At 36.0% G+C, this 23,981-nt stretch overlaps 1 protein-coding gene across 8 annotated transcripts in view; it reads left to right on the top strand.

Moving 5' to 3' along the window:
* The window catches only part of PCNX1 (pecanex 1), an 88,861-nt gene that overhangs the window by 39,906 nt on the left and 24,974 nt on the right, over positions 1–23,981 (top strand). For 4 of the 8 annotated variants that reach the window (XM_063159198.1, XM_063159197.1, XM_063159202.1 and 1 more), the window contains 13 exons: positions 3,263–3,353; positions 5,025–5,082; positions 7,177–7,394; positions 8,464–8,617; positions 9,349–9,381; positions 10,416–10,587; positions 14,117–14,227; positions 14,696–14,787; positions 16,072–16,181; positions 17,828–17,933; positions 19,693–19,785; positions 21,302–21,452; positions 23,063–23,204. In XM_063159198.1, the coding sequence (XP_063015268.1) occupies positions 3,263–3,353; positions 5,025–5,082; positions 7,177–7,394; positions 8,464–8,617; positions 9,349–9,381; positions 10,416–10,587; positions 14,117–14,227; positions 14,696–14,787; positions 16,072–16,181; positions 17,828–17,933; positions 19,693–19,785; positions 21,302–21,452; positions 23,063–23,204 (1,531 nt within the window). The remainder of the gene's footprint in view (positions 1–3,262; positions 3,354–5,024; positions 5,083–7,176; positions 7,395–8,463; positions 8,618–9,348; positions 9,382–10,415; positions 10,588–14,116; positions 14,228–14,695; positions 14,788–16,071; positions 16,182–17,827; positions 17,934–19,692; positions 19,786–21,301; positions 21,453–23,062; positions 23,205–23,981) is intronic. The other 4 variants (XM_063159199.1, XM_063159203.1, XM_063159201.1 and 1 more) reach the window with 3 other exon arrangements.

Below are 23,981 nucleotides of genomic sequence, written 5' to 3'. Positions count from 1 at the left end.
GTTTAAAAAAAAGTAGCATGTATTGGATGTAAAATTCACAAGCACGCTGGAGGTAACTTAGCTGAGGAAGCCATCAGAGCAACATTTTAGTTAAATCCTGAGCCACTTAAGTCTTCCAGGTTTTGTCTATGCAAGCTCATTAGCCTGTTGCTGTTGTCTGTTGATGCCCAGAACTGTGTGAATATGAGTTTGTGCAGTGTGAACTGTTACATGGTTGTCTCTGGATGTGGCGATGAGATATTTTGGTCTTTTGGAACAAGGAAACTTGCTTCAAAGAACACACATTTATCTTCTCTCCGTGTCAGAATGAAGATGTATTTTGGATTTGTGTGCTTGAGTATCACAGTGTCTTGGTTTGTTATTGTAACCTGGTCGAAATAGAATATTTTTGGGTGACTTTAATTTGTTAAGAATTACAGGTCTCTTTTTTTTTTGTGTGTGTGTTTGTGTGCAGAGAAGTTAGACATTTATGTTGAGCCGGCAGACATGCTATTGATCATGTTTCTTGGTTTGCAACATAATCTTTGGAGCTTCCCATTTGTTCACAGCGTGATAAAGCTACAGGCTTTAGAGAGAGAAAATATGTTCTTAAGCTTATTCAATGTGGTGCTGTTCCAAGTATCCCATGGAGAATGCTGTTTGGGAGACAGGAATGGGAAAGAGTCACTAGAGTAAATAAAAATGCTAGGTATGTCCATATGTATTGAATCTTGAGTGTTGAAATTCTTCATTAGAATTTATGTACTGTAAGGAAGCTGTTCCTGTCTCAGTTTAAAAATTAAGGATTTTGGAGCCTATTTTATTATCTCCAGTCAGACTTTGGAGTTTGTGTCACCAATAGCAATGAACAGTTCCTGTCAAGTTTTCTACTGAGATGAGTTGAGGCTTTTCTGAAAAATCTTTTTATTTAAACCAACCAACCAACCAAAAAACCCCAGCAGAATGACAACAACAAAACCAAAGCAAATCAAAAACAGCAAATGAAAAACAAAAAAAAGGGGGCAGAAAAGTTTTTGTATGAATGGGAAGCTGTGCTTGGGGAGCTAACTTTCAATGGAAGCGTCTTTAAATAGGTGGATGTATTGCAAGCATGACATATCCTGAGTCTGTTTTGTAGTTTGTGTATAAGCAATAGGAATTAAGTGTTCTGTTTGCAACCTCTGTAAATCAGTTTTGTTATATCCCACTGCAGTAGTGCAATACTTACAGCAGCAATAGAAATGCTGCAAATTTTGGTAGATTCACGGATAAGTTGGGTGACAGGGAACTGTAGATATGAAAAAGTGTAATAGTTCAGTAAACTTCTGCTGAAATAAATACCTTATGTGTTTTCCTCAGTCCAAGGGAAGGGGAAGTTGTATGTCCAAGTAGTATATTCTAATTTATTCTAATTCTAATTTATTAACTTAATGAAATTCTGTGACTAGAATTTCATTACGTTAAAAAGTTTAATTTCCCGGATCTCTATTCAGTAATGCTAAACTATGAAGAATTTAACCCATTTTTTTTAAGGACTGCTTGCCCCGATTTTTCTATAATAATTAATGCACATTTTTGTCCTGAGTAGAACCTGAAGTGTATTTGTATTGTCCAGTATCTCCATGTTTGCTCCTGAAACTTTTTTATTGACAGAGTTAAAAAATATACCTTTGTAACCAAGGGTTTTTATTAGTTGTGGGAAGATTACCCGTGTTATCTACTAGTTTAAATTTTAGGCTTCATTATTTACTGTGTACTACACACTGCATTGAAAACCAAAAGATAATCAGCTAAAGCACTTCATTAAAATCTTATCCAATGAGGAAAAAGCCCTAAAAAGTGAGCTTTGTACTTAGGCCTGTGGCAGATGTAATTGAATATGGGAGAGTGCTGTCGTGCATGCTGTTTGTGCCTCCTGAGCCATGTAGGGAACTGTCTGTCACAATGGTGGCTCTGAGCACAGCTGTGGTATTTCCCTTCTTGGTCTGAAGTGCTCCTTCTGAGGGTAGAAAGCTTTATGAAGATGTTTTCAATATACCAGTTCTTTTTCTCTGTTTCACTGGTTTTAAGCATCTAGCTTGAGGGATTTAACCTGATAAGAATCAAATTCTGAATCAAACTTAAATGTCTGTGGGTCTGAAGAGAAGCTGCTGCAGGGTTATATTTTGTTAAAAAACCATTCAAAATCCACGGTATTAGCAGGTTGTGCTCTCACAGAAATGGCAAAGATTGGAAGCTCTGATTTTGTTAGCTGTTTCTGGGGTCTGCTTGATATCTTGTATCAGCAGAAGGAAAAGCTACAAGACACAGCTGAGAGGTGTATACAGTTTTTCTTCACACACTCCCAAGTGGGATTTTTTTCTTTTGTTTATATAAGCTAATACTGGAATATTGCATGTTTTGCATCATGACTTAAGGTTTTTAATCTAGAAGAGGTGGAGAAATTGGCAGATATTTCATATGAGATCAGTTTCAAAATCAGGTTCCATGCATTCAGAGCTGAAATATATTGAACCTGGCCTTCAGGGCAAATTACAACACTTATCTCTCTGATCAGGCTAGTGTTGGGAGGTGGGTGCTGTGAAAACATATTTGAGTAAGGTAATTTATCATTTGAGTTACAATCTTTGGCTACTTTTTAAAATTAAGTATTTGAGAAGTCCAAATGGTTTATCTAAGAAGTTAGTTTGCAGTCCTTTCTTCTTACACTAGCTTGTAGAATAAATCTCTTCTGCACATTCCTTTTTTGAGTTTCCTAAGTTAAGTTATGAAGCCTCTCTGGCCACTTCTTTCAGTCTCTGTGTTTCTTTTCAAATAGACATGGACGTTTCAAAAGAATTTTATTCAGAATACTTGTCTTATCACTGCTGTAGCTAAATGTTCTTAGATGCTGATAGTGAATGATGTACTGATGGTTCTCTTGGGAGTGGCAAGGACTGAAGAAGCTGGTCACTGCAAATTTTTCATGTGGTTAGTCTCTAAGAGGAAAAAGAGACTTACACTGTCCTTCTGTTGTGTTAATGATGGCATCTTGTAAATACAAACTCTTTAATTCAGTACTGCAGTTACAGTGTATATGTTATGTAACATGGTACGAAAGACAGCTGTGTAGCTAATGTCTGCCCTGGTGGCACATTCATGAGTACTCACATTTTATATTTTGACACTGATGTAAATTCAGATGTCTGAATTGATCTCTATAGTAAGTTAATGAGTAGAAACTGCTGCCAATGGGGTGAAACATGAGGAAATTTTGACCTGCTTTTGACCTTTTCTTTAATAGGTAAGTTCAGTTCTACGCTCTACGAGACAGGGGGCTGCGACATGTCGCTTGTGAACTTTGAGCCAGCTGCAAGAAGAGCATCCAACATCTGGTGTGTGTGAAGGCCAGTCAAGAGTGATGATTCTTGTCTTACTGCAATCCAATATTTTATTTTAATTTTAAAAGTTTATTTAGTATGCACTACCAAAAAAATCAATTCAATCTGTTAACCATATACTTTTACTTTTGTGACTCAAGTGATTTTTACTAGAAGATAACATTAAGTTAAATATTTATCTCAGAAAATGAGTATTACTGCTAGCTTAACCAGTACACTTCCAAACTGAGAACTTGACAAATGCATTTTTTGTTGGCTTATAGAAAGTCTTTGTTAAAGAATTTAACCCATTTTTGAGAAAGCTAGGTGGCTGTTGACCATAATGGCTATTGAACTTCGAGTTGTGAAGCCGTTGTAAACTGATAAATTTATTCTCAAGTTCATGGATGGCATCAGACAGTAAATGGAAGTGTTAGCATGCCTGAGATGAAAATTTGACTTGCAGCTGAAATAGCCAGCTACATACTGGAAAGTTCATCTGCTGTTAGAAAGATGCCCTTTCTTTCTCTGAAAAGATAGGAGGCAGAAGAAGGAAAAGCAACCCAAAATCTCCTGTGGCTTCCCACCTGCCCCCAGTCCACTTCACTTTGTAGAATTGCTCTGAAGCTATTGCACCATGCTGAATGCTGTAATTCCTACCACATGTACATGGAATAGCTCTTGGAATTATGGAGTAATGGATATAAAACATCCCATCTTCAAATCTTTCTTTTGAGAGTATGCAAGTGCCTTTTGTAGAATTGAACTTTGACCAAAAGTTCTGGATTCCTTCCACAAAGCTGCCAATCCCTGCCTCTACTGCTTGCATGTTCCAGATGCAACGGCTTTGCTGATGGCTGCTGTTATGAAGTTGAATGTACTAATGGAAGGAACAAACTGGCCACTTCAGATAATCAGATCTCGGCTGTAGAGAATACTTGAGTTTGAGTGAAGTAAAGTTGATAACAAAGAATGTTTTTATCTTAAGGCAAGGAACTGAAGGAAAGTTGCATAAATTTGATACAAGTCTTACAACCATGTGATTTACATGGAAAACAAACATCCAAAAGCTATCCAAAATTGGGGAAAAAAGCAGTGGTTGGATATGGACTCTCATACAGTAAGAGAAATTTCATCTCTAATGAATGGAAATGGCAAAGTAATTTTGCTCTTCTTACCAGAGTTTTTAAGTTTTTAAAAAGCAGTTTAAGTAGCTCACTTTACTTGTGCTAAGTATATGCTATTTTTGACAGTCTTGGGATATTGATAAAAACAGTATAGAATTATGAGAAACTGCATGTGAACAACTAGAGGCCTCTGAACTTCTTTAGAGATGTGATTGATGTATCTTTACAAATCAGTAACTAACAGCTTATAAAATTTCTGTTTTTCAAGTGGAATAATGGCTATCATTGTAGTTTTTTAAGATGATTTAGGGACTGGGTGTTGAGAATATGTTAAGTGTAAGATTAAAGAATCACCTGGCTTACTATAGCTGTGGAATGTACTACAATACATGAGACTAAGTGGCTACTTGAATTTATAATAAGTGACTGAAGGAAAAACTTAAGATATTTAGATAAAATTCAAAAGGTATCAAAATTAATTTGGGACACTAGAAAATTAGAGTGACCTGATGAAATAAAATGTAGTTTATAATCTCAAGTATTTTCCCTGTTCTTATAGTGACACGGACTCTCACGTATCGAGTTCTACCTCAGTTCGCTTTTATCCACATGATCTAGTAAGTTTTTCTTACTTATTTTTAAAGCATGCAAAGAATCAGAAGCCTATCCAACTTTATAGCACTGATTATTCATTCTGTGTGGTAGTTCACTGTTCTTATGAAAGAATTTTGTCTGGATTAATGAAGAGAAAGTATTTAGTATTGTAGTGCCTTCATATATACATAGAAATTAATCTTCCTGCATAGCACTTCTAAACTTAGTTGGTTTCCTCTGATCTAAAAATGAGTGATTTAAAAACACGCATAGAAATTGTTCTAAGATACCTTGTAAAAGTTTCCAAAGGTCTGTACAATTTAGACAGTTTTCTTTCTGTGCATTACTGAGGTTAGCAGGCAGCAGAAAGACTAAATATTGTATTTTGACTAAAAGAAACTTCACTTGAGTAATTTTCCTGAAAAGAATTTAGAAATCTGTCATTGGAGTCTGATGTGCAAAATACAAGTTTGTATGTGGGAAGTGGCTGGCAAAACAAGGCAGAAGCTTACACTGTTTCATACTGCAAATAGCTTTATAATTCCTTAGTTTTATGATTTGGTAGCTTTTGCACTATTGTCAAGTCCAGGCATACCTGTACTCTTAATTCTGAAGTCATATATTATGTTCTGAAGACAGTGCAAATGGGCATGATTCTTAAGCTGGCAAACCAAAGAGAAGTATGTTGAAGTACCTAATATATAATCAAGAGGGAAAATGAAATACAGCTTTAGGATTTGGCAGAGGATCACGAGACCTCCATTTGCCTGACCATGCTTTTGATCAAGAATGTGCTTTTTAAACTTGGTGTCTGCTAGAGGAACTTGCTTTGCTTTCCACAGTCCCCCTCAAACATGTAGCCTTTAGAAAAAAGGCCACATTACCTCTTCTATGATTTTGGTTTGCCAGTTTAGTCCCATTGGTAGGAATGATTCTGTTTTAAGGCAAATTTGTGACTGTAAAAGCTGAGCCCATGCACCTAAAGGGAAATTTCCACTGAAATTTATTAGTGCCATGAATGTTATGCTGATTCTACCTTTTAAGAAATGAAGCTTTTAAAAATTTATTGAAAAAGGATCTGTTTTCTGACAGTTTGCCTTAAATAGTATGGTTTGTCTTTTTTAAATGTCTTTAGAAAGGGAGTGTTCCTGCTTGTTTTTTCATTAGTATTTTTCTAGGGAGGAGAAGCTGGCTAAGCATAGTTAAGTACACTGATGATTTAAGGAGCGATGACAAAAATTTTATAAATCAAGACATTGAATGTTAAACTTAGATGATTGTAGGGAAAAAGCCCCTCCAAAGACAACCTGTAGTTTTGCACTTGATGAGTGCATGAGTGGCATGAGTATTAAAGTTTTAGTCTCTGCCTTACGCATTGTGAAGCTTTTTCATTAAAGCGCATTTTAGCAGTATGTCAAGATGCTTCTCGGCCTGTTAGAAACTGGATTAGACTATACAATATGTACTATAGTGTCTTATTAGCATTGAGTACTCTCCTTTAGTATCTTTCATGGTTGTTAGTATTACTGTGATTTTCATGAGAACTCTAAACAAACTACAAAATAAGTAATAGTCGTAAATAGCACTTGACTGTTTAGGACAGAGCTTTTTCTTTGGTTCATTTCTGAGTGTATTCTGGATTCAGTGAGTTTGAACTTGACTGTTGGTTCATGACTATGTTGCATTGTCATGCATAAAGAACCATTCAGCATGGATTTAGATGCAGATTAGCTGACTATAAGAAATGTGTTGTAATTTATCTAAATTAATAATTGGATTATTTTTGTCGTGTATGTTGTCCATGTATCAGTTTACTTGTCTTCAAATTTGAAGTTTTCAGAGTAAATGGGATAATGTGCTTGGAAGATGCATTCATTTGAAATAAGGCATATGCTGAAATGCCAAAGAGTTGTTGTATGCAAACTGTTATTGCTGCTAGTCCTATTCATGTGCTGTGATAAGGACAGAAAAAGTAAGTAGAAGCCTGTGACAGTGCTTAACATGTAATTCCTCAGAAGTGAAACTAAGAGTTCCAGCAATATTTTTCAAAGCAATTTTCACTATATATACAGTGATTTGATATAAAGGAGTTTTTGTTAATACTAACTTTCTTTTAGCTTTCTCTTCCTCAGATCAGGTTGAACAGGCTGCTAACAATGGATACAGATCTGTTGGAGCAGCAAGATATTGACCTGAGCCCTGACCTTCAGGACCACATGCAGCCTCAAGAGGAAGCAGCTCAAAAAGTCAAGCAGTACTATCGCTTTTGGATCCTGCCTAAACTTTGGATTAGCATCAATTTTGATAGATTAACTCTTCTGGCTTTATTTGATAGGTGAGATCCTTGTATGTTGCCAGACCTTAGAAAGCAAGATGAAAACAATTACTAAACTGTAATATAGATAAAACTGTCGTTAGAGAATTATACATACTTACTGTACTCTGAAAAATGAAAGAATAATACTGAATGTAGTTTTTTCTAAAATAATGGAGGCTACTCTCATTTTCTTCTGTAGCAATCAAAAAAGGAAAAAGGAAAGCAACCCCCACTTTGCCTGTGTGGGGCAATAATGTATTTGAAGGATCAAATAGAAAGATTCATTGCCAATCTTTAAAGCTAGAGTATAGCCTTCTCCAAAAATTAATTAAAGGGTCTACAACCTGGCATGCACTTAGTCTTTTGGTAAACAGAAAGAATTTGCCTGCTGTTCCAGAGCATTTTTTCCAAGAGTCGTTTAATACTGTGACTTCTTGTCCCTGTACATTTACCTAGAGGAATAAAATGAAATTGATCCTCCGGTTACCAGCTTTTGGAATATGTATTTATATTTTGGGAATGAACCTCCTTGAAATAAACAGGATAGTAGTGATTCTGTCCAGGGAGGAATACTCATAACTCTGTTCCGAAGCACTAGCAATGTCATAGGGAATTATCTGTATTCCACTTGGCATATCTTACTCAAGCAAGAGTATTTTTAGTTTCATCATTAGAAAATCATGAATCAGGTAAGTTATCATACTTCTGTTTTTTCTTAGGCTTATCATCATCTTGGATGGGCTTTGAATATAGATTTATGTTACAGACCGTGCTTCTGGTGGAACATTTGATTTTTTTCTAAAATAATCTTCTGAAGTTATCTTTTGCTGTTTAAAGTAAAATTCCCTAAGATACTAAGATAATGACTGCTTTTAGCTGTCATTGACATCCTGGTAGCTCCTAGCTTTGCTGAAGGACTTTGTGCTAGTAGAGTATGGAAGTTCAAATTTATTCTTAACTATTTTGCTACCAGTATCATAACCCCTGTTAATTTTTGACTCTGACTGCTCTTTTGCAGATTTTTTTAGACATAGTTAGCTTTAAATTTCTTTTTTTTTTTTTCTTTTTTTCTCTCCCTTTAAAACAGGAATCGTGAGATCCTTGAAAACGTATTAGCTGTCATCCTAGCTATTCTAGTTGCATTTCTGGGCTCTGTACTTCTTATAGAGGGCTTTTTCAAGGATATTTGGGTCTTCCAGTTTTGCCTGGTAATAGCCAGTTGCCAGTACTCACTGTTGAAGGTACTTGAATTTCTCTTCACTTTCTGTAAACAATAGATATAAATCCAGTTGGGTGTTGCAGGTTAGTTAGGGCTTTAAGGAAAAATGTGCATGCTTATAATGTATAGTAAACTTGGCCTCATGGGAAGTTTGATAGATGGTAATGCAAGGTCACATCACTAGAATGGTTCTACATATGCTTGTTAAACAATCCTTTATTTAGTGTTCTCATGCATTTTTTTGGTATGTGAAGAGGAGCACATTCTTACATGTTGAAAACCAACTATAAACTGAACTTGAAGTTTTATTGGTTTAGGTTCTAATTTTATGTAGTGTCTACGCCTCAGCATTCATAGGAGGCAATTATATCTAAACATATTTTTAGTCAGATAATTAATTTTTTTTTAAACTGATGATGGTTTACTGTAATCTAAGAACGATTGTTTTTTGACTATTAGGATGAAAATTAGATTTAAAATTAAAGTTCCTAATGCTGTTAAAAAACAGTAGAAATCCTGAAAATAAGAGACTTGGGGATTTTTTTTAGAATTTTGGTTATAGACATCTACTCTTTAAGTAGGTTTTATGGTTTACAACATTGTGCTGTTTAAAGGCTGTGATGTGGCTTATCAATGTGCAATTGTACAATTAATTGTAGATATTGTTAAAAGAACTTCAACCAAGAGGATGTGTGTAGGTGAACACACTTATCTGTAGTTTGGGTAACTTTCCTCTTTTTATTTTGGTTTCAGAGTGTTCAGCCAGATTCTTCTTCCCCCCGACATGTAAGTCACGGGCATGTGCCACTGTACTAACCCTGCAGATGCAGAACTCCCACAAAGAATTGATCATTTTGGTTTGATTTTACTGGCATTTCTCCTATGTTCCTTCTTACAAGGCACAAAAGGCTTGTAGTTGTCTTAGTGTGTGAGAAGGGACCTGCCTTACTCTTTGTATTTATTTAGCAAATCATGGCCTCCTTCCTGAGCCTAGCTTATGCTAGGGAGCCATGTCATAATAAGGTTTTTGAAGAGTCTTTATTATTAATACACTGAGAAGTATTCTTAATGTTGCAATTTGCTCTGCTGGTATGATCTGACACAGCTTTGATGTTCTGTTTTAGAGGTGTAGCTCATTCAGTTGTCCTTGTGTGCACAGTGCTTTATTTTTTCCCTCTAATAAGCTGAGTTTGCAATGCTTTAGTGAACGTTAACGTTTGAGCATGGAAACGTTAACATTCTAGTATTGCACAATATGTTTATATTCTGTTGTCCATCTGCTAGATTGCCAAGACAAAATATTACCTTTATGTCCTAGATAAGATGTTTAAAAGCATTATTCCTCTACAGCAAGTCAATAATTTTGTGTAAGAAGTTGTATTTTGATAAACACCAATAGAGATTCTGTCCCCCCATGCAGCGGAAGCAGTATCTAAGTAATAAATTTAATCCCTTTTTCCTTAAAATTGATTTATTCTCAGTTGCTTACCATGCCTAGTCAGAGCTTCTCTAGCATTTACTACTGCAAGCAACATAGCATAAAATATAGCTGAGACTAAGGGTATGCCTGGCTTAGTCTAATGTAATCTAACTGTTGTGTCTGTTATATCAAAGCCACAAGAAGCACAGACAGGTATCGCTGCAAGGCAATGCTTTAAGGATTTTATGAAGAAAACTTCAAGATACGATGCAGTCACAGTATATTAGTTGATGACCAGTGATTAATTTTGATTCTGAAGGTATCTAGTAGAAGAGAAAAAGTTACTTTATCCACGAATAATGAACAAATGTTGGTGTTTTTGTGGTTTCTTTTTAAACAGGGTCACAATCGTATCATAGCCTATAGTAGGCCTGTATATTTCTGTTTGTGTTGTGGTCTGATTTGGCTGTTGGATTATGGCAGCAGAAACATATCTACAACAAGGTTCAGGTTGTATGGAATGGCTTTCACCAACCCATTGCTGCTGCTGTCAGCCAGGGACTTAGTTATAGGTGAGTGGCTTTTTCATGGATTTGAATTGTTTGCTTTACAACAGTAGAACTTTAGGGGAACGTTTTCCCCTTCTGTAGCTTTGCTGTAACAAATGGCAGATATGCCCTCTACTAAAATTTTTCATTATCTAATTTCTTAGCCCTTATCCTTGAACTTGCTTATCTAACTTGGACCTGCATACACTACCCTTTGCTAGGACCTAGCTGCTTGGTAGTTAAAAAAACATTTTGATTTGGACTCTTTCACACTCTCTGGGGGGACTTGTGGCAAATGAGTAGGAGTTCTCTTAGGTTATTTGTACTTAGCAATTGGGCAGAACAGTACAGACACAATTTTAAAAAACATTATACACAGTTTAAGTCTTACTTAATGTGCTTCTTCTTGGAACAGTCCTATCAGCAATGCCAAAAATACCAATTTTTGAGCTGCATTTCCATTTTGAGGTAATCTCATTGTTTTCTGAGCAGCGCAGTGCATTCAGAATACTGGTAACATTTAACTCCATTACCCCCCTAAACCTAATGCAAAAAACAAACAACATAATCCCCAAAACAATAACCCTTTCCCCTGTTATGAAAATAATAACAGCCCTGTAGTCTCAAACAGAGCCCATAGAAAGGAGAGAGAGATGTAAACATTTCAAGACCATCTTATCCTGGCAACTTTGTGCAGTGCTTTAATGGAGCAAAGTTATTTGGGTGAACTATTATGGATCCCTGCTTTGGGTGGGGTAAGAAAATCTGTAAGAATTCATCTAAACTGAATCCAGTTGCTTTTCAGTTATATCAAAATACTTGTTTGTGAAAGACTAGAACAGTTAAATGTTACGTCTGTGTGCCCCCAGACCATCTTCTGTCTAAGAAAAATGAAAACTTGATCTCGGCATGGGGTTTTAAAAATTTTAATTTATTAATAAGAATTACTGACTCAAGCATTTTGGATATTAGTTTTTATTACTTGATTTTAGGAGCATCCTGTATTTTATGTCTCATACTGCTTCCCCCTTCAACTTTCTCCGCTAGTAACTCTGGATTTAAATGCCCAGAGGGAAAATGTCTAAGCTGCATATTTATGACCAGAAATTGTCCAGACATTTTCAAAGGTGCTTTTTGAACAAATTCTTTGGTTCCCTTCATGTGCTGGCATACCTGATTCTGTATCAGTAATAAAACAAGAAGATAGAAGACACTTTTGACTCATTCACGATACAAAACTGACTTAATTTCTCTTGATAATGCTCGGTCAGTTTTGGAAATATTTTCTTCCCTTTTCTACTGTGTGGAGTCATTGCCATAGTGTATACCCATATCCCCATATGGTAATACATAAATATACATGGAAGTGGTGTGTCCTCCTGTAAAAGTGAGCTACTTTTCAAAAGTCCTGAAGAGTGAGTCTTTACCAGTTTTAAAAGATATGGTGGCATTTTCACCAGGCCATGTGCATCTTGGCATTAGCTTTTAAAACTTCTTAGTTCAGGAGTTCTAAATGGGTTTTGATCCTTATATTTTACTGTTGTTCTGGGGTGTCTTGGCAGCAGCATATGTGGTTTATATTTCTTAGCAGTTCTTCCAATTAAAAAATCAGATTACTAGAACAGCTTATTCTACTTAAAAAAAAAAACAAAAAAAAAAAAACCAAAAGAACAAAACAACTCCCTCAACAATAAAAACCCAAACCAAAACCCCAAAAACCAACATGATAAAACACCAAACAAAAGAGAACAACTCCACTAGTCTGCATTGCACATCCCACCCTACCCCCCATGTCGTACCCTTGCCCTTGGAGCAGCTCTTATGTTGCTGAAGTGCTGTTTCACAATGCTTGTTGTGTACTACAGACCAGCCTGGCTGCTAGCAAACACACTTTGATAGGTAAAAATCTCAGCTGCCTTTTTGTCCTGTGCCCAGGCAAAGCTACTGAAAGAAACGTGTACAGGGCAAGGTGAACTTTGTATTTAGATAATGTAAATGTTTCTCCTTGCCAACAGACAAGTGAGGACTAGTATAAATGCTTTATTTTGTGTCCCACATACTGCACTTGATCAATTCCTCTAAATCTACTCCACATTTAAAATAATCATTTTATCTTTTCACCTAGTTGGTCACTGTTAGAAAACTAGGATGTTACAGATTGTAAAAGCATCATAAATATTGGCTTTTTCTTGGACTAGTCTTTAAAAATTGTGTACTCCCAGATCTGTGTAGGAATTTTGTTTCCAATTGGCCCAAGGTAGCTTGACTTACAGACTTTTGGGAGAAAACTTTTTAACCTGTCACTGACAGAACACTCTATTTGCTTTCTATTTTGGCTTTCTTGAGCAATGATTTGAAATAGAGGTTTGACACGAGAAGTCTAATAAAGTATTTTCATTAGATATTGAAGAGCTGGTCTGTAGTCCTCTATTTCCTAATTAGTGTCAGTAAAAATACAGGATTCAGTGTTTTTCCCCAGCTTGAAACCTGCATGTTTTGAATGATATTGTTGTTTAGCATTGCTATGGAGTATGGAAAAAGATCAGGTTCTCATTATCTATCTCACTGTAGATATTTCTCATGTGGTGACCTTCAGTGTCCAACTATTCTGTGCATTTAAAATTAGAAAATTAAATTTGAGTCTTGTGGTGCTTTACAAGATATTTTAAAGTTTGTTTCTTCTTTTGTTCACTGGAGCTACAAGTCAATAAGATGGTAGAAAAACCTCCCTAAACTGCCAGATTGTGTCTGTTAGGGTTATTTTTGTTCCTTCTATCCTTCAGAACTTAGAACTTTTAATATGCTGTTACATGTGAATTGGATCTGAACTACTATATGTGAACATGCGTAGAAGATTATTTCTGCATCTTTTATTCTTTAGGATGGAAAAAAATATATGTACAGGTGGAGACATAAGCCTTTTATGTATTGAAATTAGGTGGCATTAATTTATATTTGTGTTCCGAAATCCTGTAATTTGCAGGTGTTTTCATGATTCCTTCAGTTGTCTGTTCTTGTTTAAAAACCCAAAAAACCAGAAAACCCAGTCATTTAGGACTAGAATGTTCAGAAGTGGTGTGGGAAAATGAGTAAAATTGTCAGATACTATTAGCAGTAGAAAGCCTGGAGGTGGGGTGCTTGGCCTCCCTTTTGTCAGAGTGGCTGGTGTTACGTTGCTCCTGCAACTCCAGACAGGCAGTTAGGCTCGGATAAGTCTCACTTACAATGAGTGAAAACTTACAAGTCTAATCTGTAAACACTCCTGGCTGATCTTTGCTAAATAAAAATGGAAAGCCTGAATTGGCTTGTGTCCATGTCTACAGCAATTAAAACGAAAGTACTGTTGATTTGTATGACTTCTGTATTCAGTCAGTTCTGAGCCATTGAAGTAGGACTTTACATAATGTATATTTTCCTTAAAATTTATAATAGAAATATTTCAGTGTTGTTGAGTTAAAATGGGGTGTATGATACCATAGAATTTAAACTGAAAAATATCTCACCATGCTGTTTTTTCATATTCACCACTTTTTTACTTTCTCTTTTTCTGTAGTGTTTACACTATGTTTCCCTATAGTATTCTTCATTGGTCTCCTGCCTCAGGTGAATACATTTGTGATGTATCTCTGTGAACAGCTGGACATTCATGTCTTTGGTGGCAATGGTGAGTGCTGCGTTTTTTCAGTGGCAAAAGTATGAGATGTGGAGCAGCCAAGATCAGTATGTTAGTTTAAAAATTTAGTGGTTACACTATTTGTATTCCTACCCTCTAAACATAGAATACTTTAATTGTGTTTTTAAAAAGCCTAGAAGTCTTCTGATTGATTATTGAGAAATAGAATTACTGTCCTAATAAGTCTGTCACTTCTTCCTCAACTGGTTTCTATTGTAGTTTACTATTCCCATGGTAAAGCTGTTCAATTAGTAGGGAGATTAAAAAAGCCACATAAAATGCTCTTAATAAAAATTACTTGTAGGGGAAAATAAAAATAGCTGTTCTGGTTTGAATTGCCTTTTTTTTCCATCAGAGGAAATTAGGGGGCTGATACCTTAAACAAACGGAATTATTTTGTATTCTAACTTCAGATGGTAATAATGTTTTTTCTTTTCTTTTCATTTCTCTCATATTCAGCTACCACAAGCCTGCTTGCAGCACTTTACAGTTTTATCTGTAGTATTGTGGCAGTAGCATTGTTGTATGGACTGTGCTATGGTGCCCTGAAGGTGAGAAAAACTTGATGCAGAGTAAATGGGAGTTTGTTGGGGTTTGTTCTCTGCTTCCTTCTGTATTAAGTAACTAAAGTATGCAACTACTTAACTAGAAATATTAGTTTGATTTACTAGGGTTTTATTTTTGCTCAGCTGTGAAGTCAATAGAGGTGATGCAATGCAGGAACTAAGCAATTTTTTTTGCTTTTAAAAGGTGTGTGATTTGTGTCTGCTCTGATGGGCTTTTTTATTGAAAACACATGACATTTACCATCATTTCCATTCTACATCAATTCTTGAAAATATCATGCAGGTGACTTGTTTCTAGCAGAGTCTGCATGTAGTTGTATGTTAACCTTTAAAAGTGGCACATGAAAGTATTTTTTTCTGGTGCTGCAAAAGTGAAATAGTATTTTTTAATTAATATTTATTTGACAATAAACCAATAAATAGTTTGTAGTGTCAAAGTGAAGATATGTTCCTATCTGAAGAGGAGAGTTAAAGAGTTAGCTGGCCAAGGAACACACATACACTCCCCCATATCCACCCTGTTTTCCTTGCTTGAAATGTTGTTTGAAAACAGTATGGAGTGTGATGCTGATTCTGTTTATTAATTTCAGGTGTTTTTCAATATCAGACATGCTCAGTTTACAATGAATTGTAGCAGATGTGGGTCCAATTCAGAGTTGGCTGGCTTTTCCACTTTATCATAGAGAGCAGAAAGTTCTAGAGGGGTTACTCCCATGATACTCTCACCTGCAGGACATCATTAGCTTTTTGTGAATTTCTGCACTTGTCTCATTAGCCTTTGGTAAACACATCCATTTAAGACAAGCAAGCTTTAGCAAGGAATAGCTCTTCCAGCTTTGTAGATCCAGTGCAGATCAGGAAAACACAAATAAAGCCGCTGTTTAATCTGCATTCAGCACATTAGGAAAAATAAATCATGTGATGTTCATAACACACATGTAATGTTCAAAATTAAGAAGTGACTAAATACAGCTCTTAATAGTCTGTGGTCTCAAGGAATGCAGGAAATGCTTCATCAGGGTTATGAGAAATAATGACTGTTTAATGATTAAGATGGTGTAGATTTGAGAGATGTACACTGCTAGAGTTTTTGATCTGTAGTTAGGCATTGGTCAAGATGGAACAATATTTTTGTACAAAGAGGCCTGGCTTATTTTTATGGAGTTGTAGTTAATTTCTCCATTCTCTGTGATACATGTAATTCTTGTGTGTCAGGTAAAGTGGTGTGTACTTTGTCTCCTTTTATTAACCTTTTGGTTCTGTCTCCAGGATTCCTGGGATGGGCAGCATATTCCAGTTCTCTTCTCCATATTTTGTGGTTTGTTAGTGGCAATATCGTATCATCTCAGCAGACAAAGCAGTGACCCTTCTGTACTTTTGTAAGTGACTTAGTTTGTATCTCTTCCCTAATGAAGAAGCAAGTTGCAAGGAAAAACTACAAATAATGTTACTTAGTATTGTTTGAGCTTGTACTCACCAGCACTAATCAAAAGTAGTATATTCTTGGTTCAATGGTTAGAAATTGTCACATTTTGCATCTAGTTCCTTCTCTAGCAATGACCTTTTTTGTGACTTCTGGTAAATCGCTTACATGCCAGAATCTGATTTAATTGCCTGCTGATGTTCTCCAAAATGTCAGTCAGGTGCCATGTTTGTGCTGCTGGATTTGTTTGGAATAACACGTCCCCTTATTGTGTTTAAAGAAGTGCTCAAGGCACTGGTTTAAGCTGAAGTCCCCAGAGTGACTTCTTGAATACTTCCACTTCATTTGTTGATATATTCTTCTATTGAATATGTGCTCCAAACACTTGTTCAAATAATTATGCTAAATTATAAGGATATATTTTTGTGATGAGTATTCCCATATAGCATGTGGAAACAGGTATTCCTGTTATTCTGTGCTGGAGTAGAGAATGCTACTGATCTGATGCTAAGGGTGTTTGATTCAGTTAATAACGGTACATGTAAAATAAAACAGTTCCAGTAGGAGAAACACCCCCCCAGAATAACCAATAAAAGCTTAGTCACATACCTAGGTGAGGTAGAGCTTGAACTTGGATTTAAATGTAGCCATAATGTTGGATGAATTTGATAAATATTGGCTGGGGGTAGGTAGTGAAGGATCTCCTCTGTGAACAACAAAACTAATGATTCATGAATGTTTACACCAGAGGAAATTTCTTAGCTGTGGGTTGACTACTAAGCCTTGTCCAATTACTCTTAGTTCAGTTGATATGAGGTTCTTTTCCCTGGATATTTGTTCTTTTGTTCTTTCCAAAAACTAAAGCCTGGATATTCATGTTTGATTGTGGTACAGTTAAGCATTGTAATACATTGCAATATGTAATGTCCTTTGAAGACCTAGGGCTCATTCTGTACTGATCTTCTGTCCATAAAATGAAATAATATTTCTGCACTAAGTAGGGTGTTCTAATCACACTGAGAAGTGGTGAGACAGCTTGTTAAGACTAATAACATTGCACGTGGGCTTGTAAAAGCTTAGGTGTAAGGTTTTGGAGCTTCAGTATCAGCAAGGCCTGCTAAGAATTTAGAAGTTTGGTCAGTGTGACTAATTCATTAATTAAAACAGGCTAGAATAGGTTTCCTTTGTTGTTGCTGTTGAATCAAACCAAAGAATTCATGGTTTTTTAAATGGGATTGCCAAATAGGCTACTTCCAAATTTTGCACATTTCTGTTCAGTTATTTATGAGTTGAAGTTTTGTTTCATGAGTGCTGAATTTCCCTTATAATTCAGTTATTGTTCAATTACTCCTGTGTTGCTACTAGAGAAACTGCAGTTTGAACATCTGGCTACTGCTCTTTAATAGTCACTGTATTGTACAACAGAGAAAGAATTATTTTATAAGGTTGAAATATCTGTGAATTCGCTCAGCTATGTGAAAGCACTGATGTGCCAAAATCAATTTGTTGTGGTCAATTTGTAATAGAACTTCTGACTTTGTTATTATTATAAAACCACTTAGAACAATACACGCTTTTCAGTGGGATTTTTTGTCTTTTAAGCTCTTTAGTGCAATCAAAATTTTTTCCTAATTCTGAAGACAAAAACCCTGAAGATCCTCTGTCTGAAGTAAAAGATCCTTTACCTGAGAAGCTTAGAAATTCTGTGGTAAGTAGGCTTTTTTATTAATTTTTGAATTCCATTTAAGCATTTACTTTGTGTTGGTTTATATAGCATCCATCCAGATCTTGCTTAGATCACACTTGTCACCTAGCAAGGTCCTAGTTGGAATGGATATCACAGCATTTCCTTTCAATCTGCAGCTGAACTCATGTGCTACACCTAGGAGTGTAATGCTGATATTGCAATTTTAAGTTAAAAGCAGAGGGAGTTGGAATTCCCTAGTGTGGATACAGTGAAGTATCACTAAGGATCTTCTTTTATCTCATGGATAATAATAGATGATGCTTGTTTTTGTGTAGAAGTTAGTGGGAAAGAGTTAATAGTGGCAAAACTATATTAATTCAGTGTTTCTAATAATTGTGAGGAAGAGCTTTGTTCTTGCTGTTCCAGAAGTAGAAATTAAAAATTGAAAGTATTTTTGTGGGGCTTTTTGTGGTTTGTTTGGGTGGTCTAAGTTGTTTCAGATGTAACCTTTCCATTTACTTAAACACTACTTTGAATTTTTAGTGCAAATGCACTAAAAATATAAAGAATAATGTTTAAATATTACTGCTAAAGAATGTGTTTAAATATTACCACTAACGAATATTGTTTAAATATTACTACTTCCATATTTATGGAAGTAGTAATATTTAAACATTATTCTTTTTGACACAATGTAGCAATAAGTTAGAGACTTAAGCTTAATATGTTCAACTTGTACCAAAGAAGGTTGAATATGCGTTTAGCTTTAGGCTGAGCTCTATAGCTGGGTTTTTCATAATACAGCAGTTAGAAGTATGATGAGGTGCAGTGTGTGGAAACTGCAAATAAATATTTAGAGCAGAGAAACTGCAATTCTTTTAACATTTAGCAGGAAAGAGTTACCACAGGAGCTGCAAGCTCCTCTTTGAGCTCTCAAACTGTGGTGTTAGTCTCCAGAGGGGCAGAGGAGCTGAGGATTTTGATCAGGACAGCTGATTTAAAAGAAGCAAGTTGTAGCCCAAGAAGTTAAGGCTTTGCAGCAATAATTTCTGTGTGTAATTATTTGCCCAATTTTGGAGTAGATAATCCTTTAATGTTTTTCTGGGCTGTAAATGTTGATGCTGTTTTTACAGAGTGGGAACAAATCTACGCTTGAGGCCCTAAGTACGCATTGCCCCCTTGTGGCTGCGGCTGGCATTACAGGTCTTGAGGCAGGGCTTGTTTTCGTTGTTTGGGAGTAATGGAAAATTCAGACTCGTTCCTCGGGGTCATTCCAAAGCTATCCTGTACCCTTCTACAAAGTCAGAAGAGGATTAAAGAGCCTGGTTGTTTCACCTGGTTGGTAGCTTGGCCTCAGCAGCACTCATCCAGGGCTCTTAATTGCCCTGTAGACTAAGCACTAATTAGATCATAAAGGGGAAATTTGATTGTCCCTTCCAGTGCTTTCATCAGAGGACCCTTACACCACCTCACAGTCCAGGATTAGAGAAAATATTTGATGTATTGATTTGTCTTGCCCCACTGTGAGTCTTTTGCTTAGCTGAACTGATGCTCTTAGCTGTAATGTTTGTCTTGTGAAATTTCACCTAACTTCAGTGGAAGTAGTTAACACTAGCATAATTAAAAAAAATCTTTAATCAGTTTCAGTGTTACTGCATTTGTGTATTAAGGAGGTATTGAAATGTTGCACTCTATCTTGGGGATAGTTTCCAACTTTAATGATTCTAACAGGTCAGTCAAAGCTGGTATTTTCTAAAATTATTTTATTTTGACTCCACAGAGTGAACGATTGCAGTCTGACCTGATAGTGTGTATAGTGATTGGTGTCCTCTATTTTGCAATTCATGTCAGTACAGTATTTACAGTTTTACAGGTAAGATGTTACCTTGTGTCTTCAATTTGCCTTCTGTATGCAAATACTGTGGTGTGATATAAAGTGTGTTCTGGTAGCTCGCTGAGTCTTCTGGGTAATTTTAGCCAGTATTTAAACATATAGCATGATAAGTACGTGACTGACTGAAGGTCTTCACTTGTATGTGCTCAAAAGATCATCTTCCTTAGCTCTTTCCTAGTTTCTTCCTATGTTTTAGATTTTTATTGGAGCCTCTAAAACAAAACACCCTCTTTTGAGTCATCGATCTCAAATAGCGTCAGAATTGTTTTGAAATAAGGAAAAATGAAACTTCGAAACAATGTTTAAAATGTTTTGTGCCTTAAGTATGAGAGGCTAAACCTTGACTCAGCAGTTCCATTCTGGCATGGCTCTTCGTAGACTGTAGTATAGGGCAGTATGCCTTTATTGGAATGATTATTTACAGGACTTCAAAGATCATTTGAGTTTAAAGTTTTTGACTTGTCATTGTAGCTAGTGCATTGGATACTTTTAATGTTTATCTGTGGCTCTTGGTGATAATGTCATGGGACTAGATCCTGTGCTTCAGTTTAGGTAATGTGTTTCCCTCAAGAGCTGCAGTTACTGAGTTTTTTATTTTGCTGTTTCTATTATAGAGCCATTGGCTAGCTGATGAATAGCCCTATGTAAGGCAAATGAAAATTTCTGGCATGTATTTTAGAATACATGCTGCATAAAGTAAGAAACTAATTTTTAAAAGCAAATGCATTTAGGTAATTTCATGTCTCCATGGTGAAGTGCATTACTTAAGCATGTGTACTTGTGCTTTCTGAGGAAAATACCCCTTCTAATATTGTGTTGTGGGATTTCAACACTCCACCTGAATGTTACTTTCCCCCATGTTTGAGAGACTGGGCTGTATGCTCTTCACCAGTTGTATATTTCAATAGGCTTGGGCTTCACAGAATTCACCAAGAGCTTATGACAAGATAATGCAATCCTAGTTTTGCAGGTATCTAGACTTATGTAGAAATTTAGAGAAAATTCTAATGTGTAGAAAGCATTGTTGTGAAATTCAACCATCATCCCTTGTTAATTTTACAGTATTTTGTGACTTCTGTGGAAGGGATTGGTCTTGTGGGAGGCTTCTTACCTTCTCAAGTGAATGTGAAACTAATGATTTGTGTATACCTCCTTTTATCTAGCAGATGGAAATGTAAATTGGGTTCAGCCTTTAGAGAATAATACCTTTATAAAATGCATATGGGTCAGAAGCAATGGACTGTGAAAAAAGATTGGTGTACTTTTTTTACTTGAAAGTACATTTCATCTTAGTGAAAATTGGTTAGATATGAAGGTTTTTTTTCTCACAGGGTTTCTTGTTTTATCTTAAAATTGGTAGTACAGTTTCTCATGAGGAGATGCATTAGTGTATTGAAGGAGCATGTGCTCATATGCTGGAAAATACACTGGCAAAGTAATATTTTATGTTTTTTATGAAACACAGGTCTTAATTTCTTCAATTCTTTTTTTTTAGCCTATTTTAAGTTATGTTCTCTATGCATTGGTGGGTACGGTGGGCTTTGTGACCCATTATGTTCTGCCTCAGCTCCGAAAGCAGCTTCCTTGGCATTGCTTTTCTCACCCGCTGCTGAAAACCAAGGAATACCATCAGTTTGAAGTCCGGAGTAAGTATTGTCTGTAACACCTCCTTCAACTTGCTGTAGCTAGCTGCTCACCAACTTGTGTTACCTATTGATTTACTTCATCTCTTTACTCTTCTCACCACTGGAATTTCATTACATCTGGTCTATCAATGTATTTGTTTGTCAGTTCCTCATGCTTTGGTTCCATGACATTTTATGTATCTCTGAACTGATGATGATAATGTGAGTGTTAATGTTATCTCAGAGCAGTTCCATTAAAACATAGTCTTCAAAATCTTGAGTGGTAAAGTTTGTGCTTGTGATTGCGTCAATAATTTTTCATAAAGATTGTGTTTCACTGTGTGTTTCCTCAACATTAAGTTTTCAGATATTTTAGAGGATTAGCTGTGGCGAGTGCTGGTGGAGACTTCATCCTGGCACTTATTTGGTTTTTAATAGTATCGTTGACATGTTTAACAACAGAAAATAGTGGTCAACTGATAGATGAAGACACCAAGGGGCCAGTCTTACAACTTGATCTGCATAGATATGTGCTTGCAGCTTAACATGTTAGGCTGTTGGCCTATGTTAGACTTCAGCATTAGGCTAAAGCCTATGTTTTCTAGGAATTTTTCCCCAGAGATGCAAAAAAGATGAAGTTACACTGCTTATTAGTTTTCCAGAATGGATAAATGTTGTGGTTGATTGTGGGGATTTCACTGTTGGAATGTTTTTATTGTTAACAGCAGACTTCAAAAACTCCTGTCTAAACTGCCTTGGACAAAACTGAAACTATTTTGCTTTTTCTGTTCAAATAATTGTCAAAACAAGAGAGGATTCTGCTGCTTTCAGGAGCAGAGAATTACCAGAATTGATTTACAAACTCTACCTTTGTAGCAGCCATTCAGTGTGGTCTTTTCATTGATGTCTAACTTGTGGGATTTTTTTTTCCCAGTGATTGCATGTAAAGATGGATAAATATGAATAGCAATTGTAGTATGATGTCAGACTTTTATCTGGAAGAAGTGAGAAGTGCAACTAAATGCATTGAGTCTTTAATCTCTAAAACTAGAAAAGGTGCAGTTGTTGCCCTTTATGTTTACCATCAATGTTTACCACAACTTTTGACATTAAATCTTGTAGCCTATATTGTAGAGCAAATTTTCTTATCTTAATTTAGAGTAATTTGAAACACACCTTACAATTCTTGTAGAAGTTTGAAAGAAGTTGCTCAAGTGACAGACATTTGTGTTGGTGGGTTACATAGGCTCTTCTGTAGAGCTGTAAATCAGGAATCCTTCAAATTGAATAGGGTTGAAAAACATCCTTTTGTGTGAGAGCAAAGGCATAATTTCAAACAGCTTCATCAATAGCAATGTTGAAATTATTGAAGAGGTGGAACCCAGTTTGTTTCCTTCTGCATACAGTAAGCAGGTAGCTTGCCAACTGTTCTGTTGTTGTGTGAACAGTGCAAAAATTCTACTGGGGCTGCTGACAGGAACTTCTCTTTATTTTGCTTAAATAAACTACCAAAGTTCATTGTAAGAAAACAGTTGTTCCAAGTTGATTAAATGAAGAGTCTTTATTTTATAACCAAGTGTTTTTGATTTGACAGTGCCATCTGATTTCTTCTTTTTAATATATCTTGACAGATGCTGCACATGTTATGTGGTTTGAGAAACTTCACATTTGGCTCCTTTTTGTAGAGAAGAATGTTATCTATCCACTGATAGTCCTCAATGAGCTTAGTAGCAGCGCTAAGAATATTGCTAGTCCAAAGAAACTGGATACTGAGTAAGTAGAAAAGGCTATTAAGTAATCTTGAGTATGTCTGCTGTGGTGGGAAATGAAATAATGACTTCTGGCATCCATGGGAAGACAGAATGCCTTAATGGTATTGTCTTAAGAGTAAGGCAAGGAATAAATAAAGCTTTTCTTTATTTGAAAGCCTGTATCAAGCTGACTTAAACTGATTGGAGTATTACACTGTTAAACAGAACACTCCTGCAAAGATAAATCATTCAACTCCTAGCATATACTGTGAAGATGACATGCTGTGGAATTACCTAGTACTGTGATAAGTTTGCTTGTTGAGCTACAGAGTCTATAGTATGATTATCCAGATGGCAAGTTCAAGATAGTGTTGATATGTTCAGGTAGTTTATCAAGTGTAAGTTTCAGACTTGCTCTCAGAGTTGGTGTGCCAGTGTGCTGCCCCTCTGCACCTTTCTTCACTCACCAAGGAATTCCCCAGGCTTCCTAGCCCCTAAGTATTATCCATATCCAGATGGAATTGCACACTGCTTCTTAAATTGAATCTTAGTTATAATCCCTTGAGCAGTGTATCTGACTGTCTCAGCAAATGATAGCTCAATAATAAGCCCTGCATTTTTTGCCTCCAAGAAACAGTAACCAGGTGTCTTTTTTGGATTTGAAATTCTATTCTTAGGAATAAAGGACTATAAATATTGAAACTAAACAGAAAATATTTTGGGAGGCAAGTTGTTAGATTAATTTTGTGGGGTGGTGTGTGCCTTTTTTGGCTTTCTTAATTTTAATCCTTGCATCTAG

This window comes from Melospiza melodia, chromosome 6 (assembly GCF_035770615.1).
Source record: "Melospiza melodia melodia isolate bMelMel2 chromosome 6, bMelMel2.pri, whole genome shotgun sequence".
Classification (NCBI taxonomy): Eukaryota; Metazoa; Chordata; class Aves; order Passeriformes; family Passerellidae; genus Melospiza; species Melospiza melodia.
The sequence above is the reverse complement of the archived record's forward strand: the minus strand, read 5'-3'. Positions and strand labels throughout refer to the sequence as shown.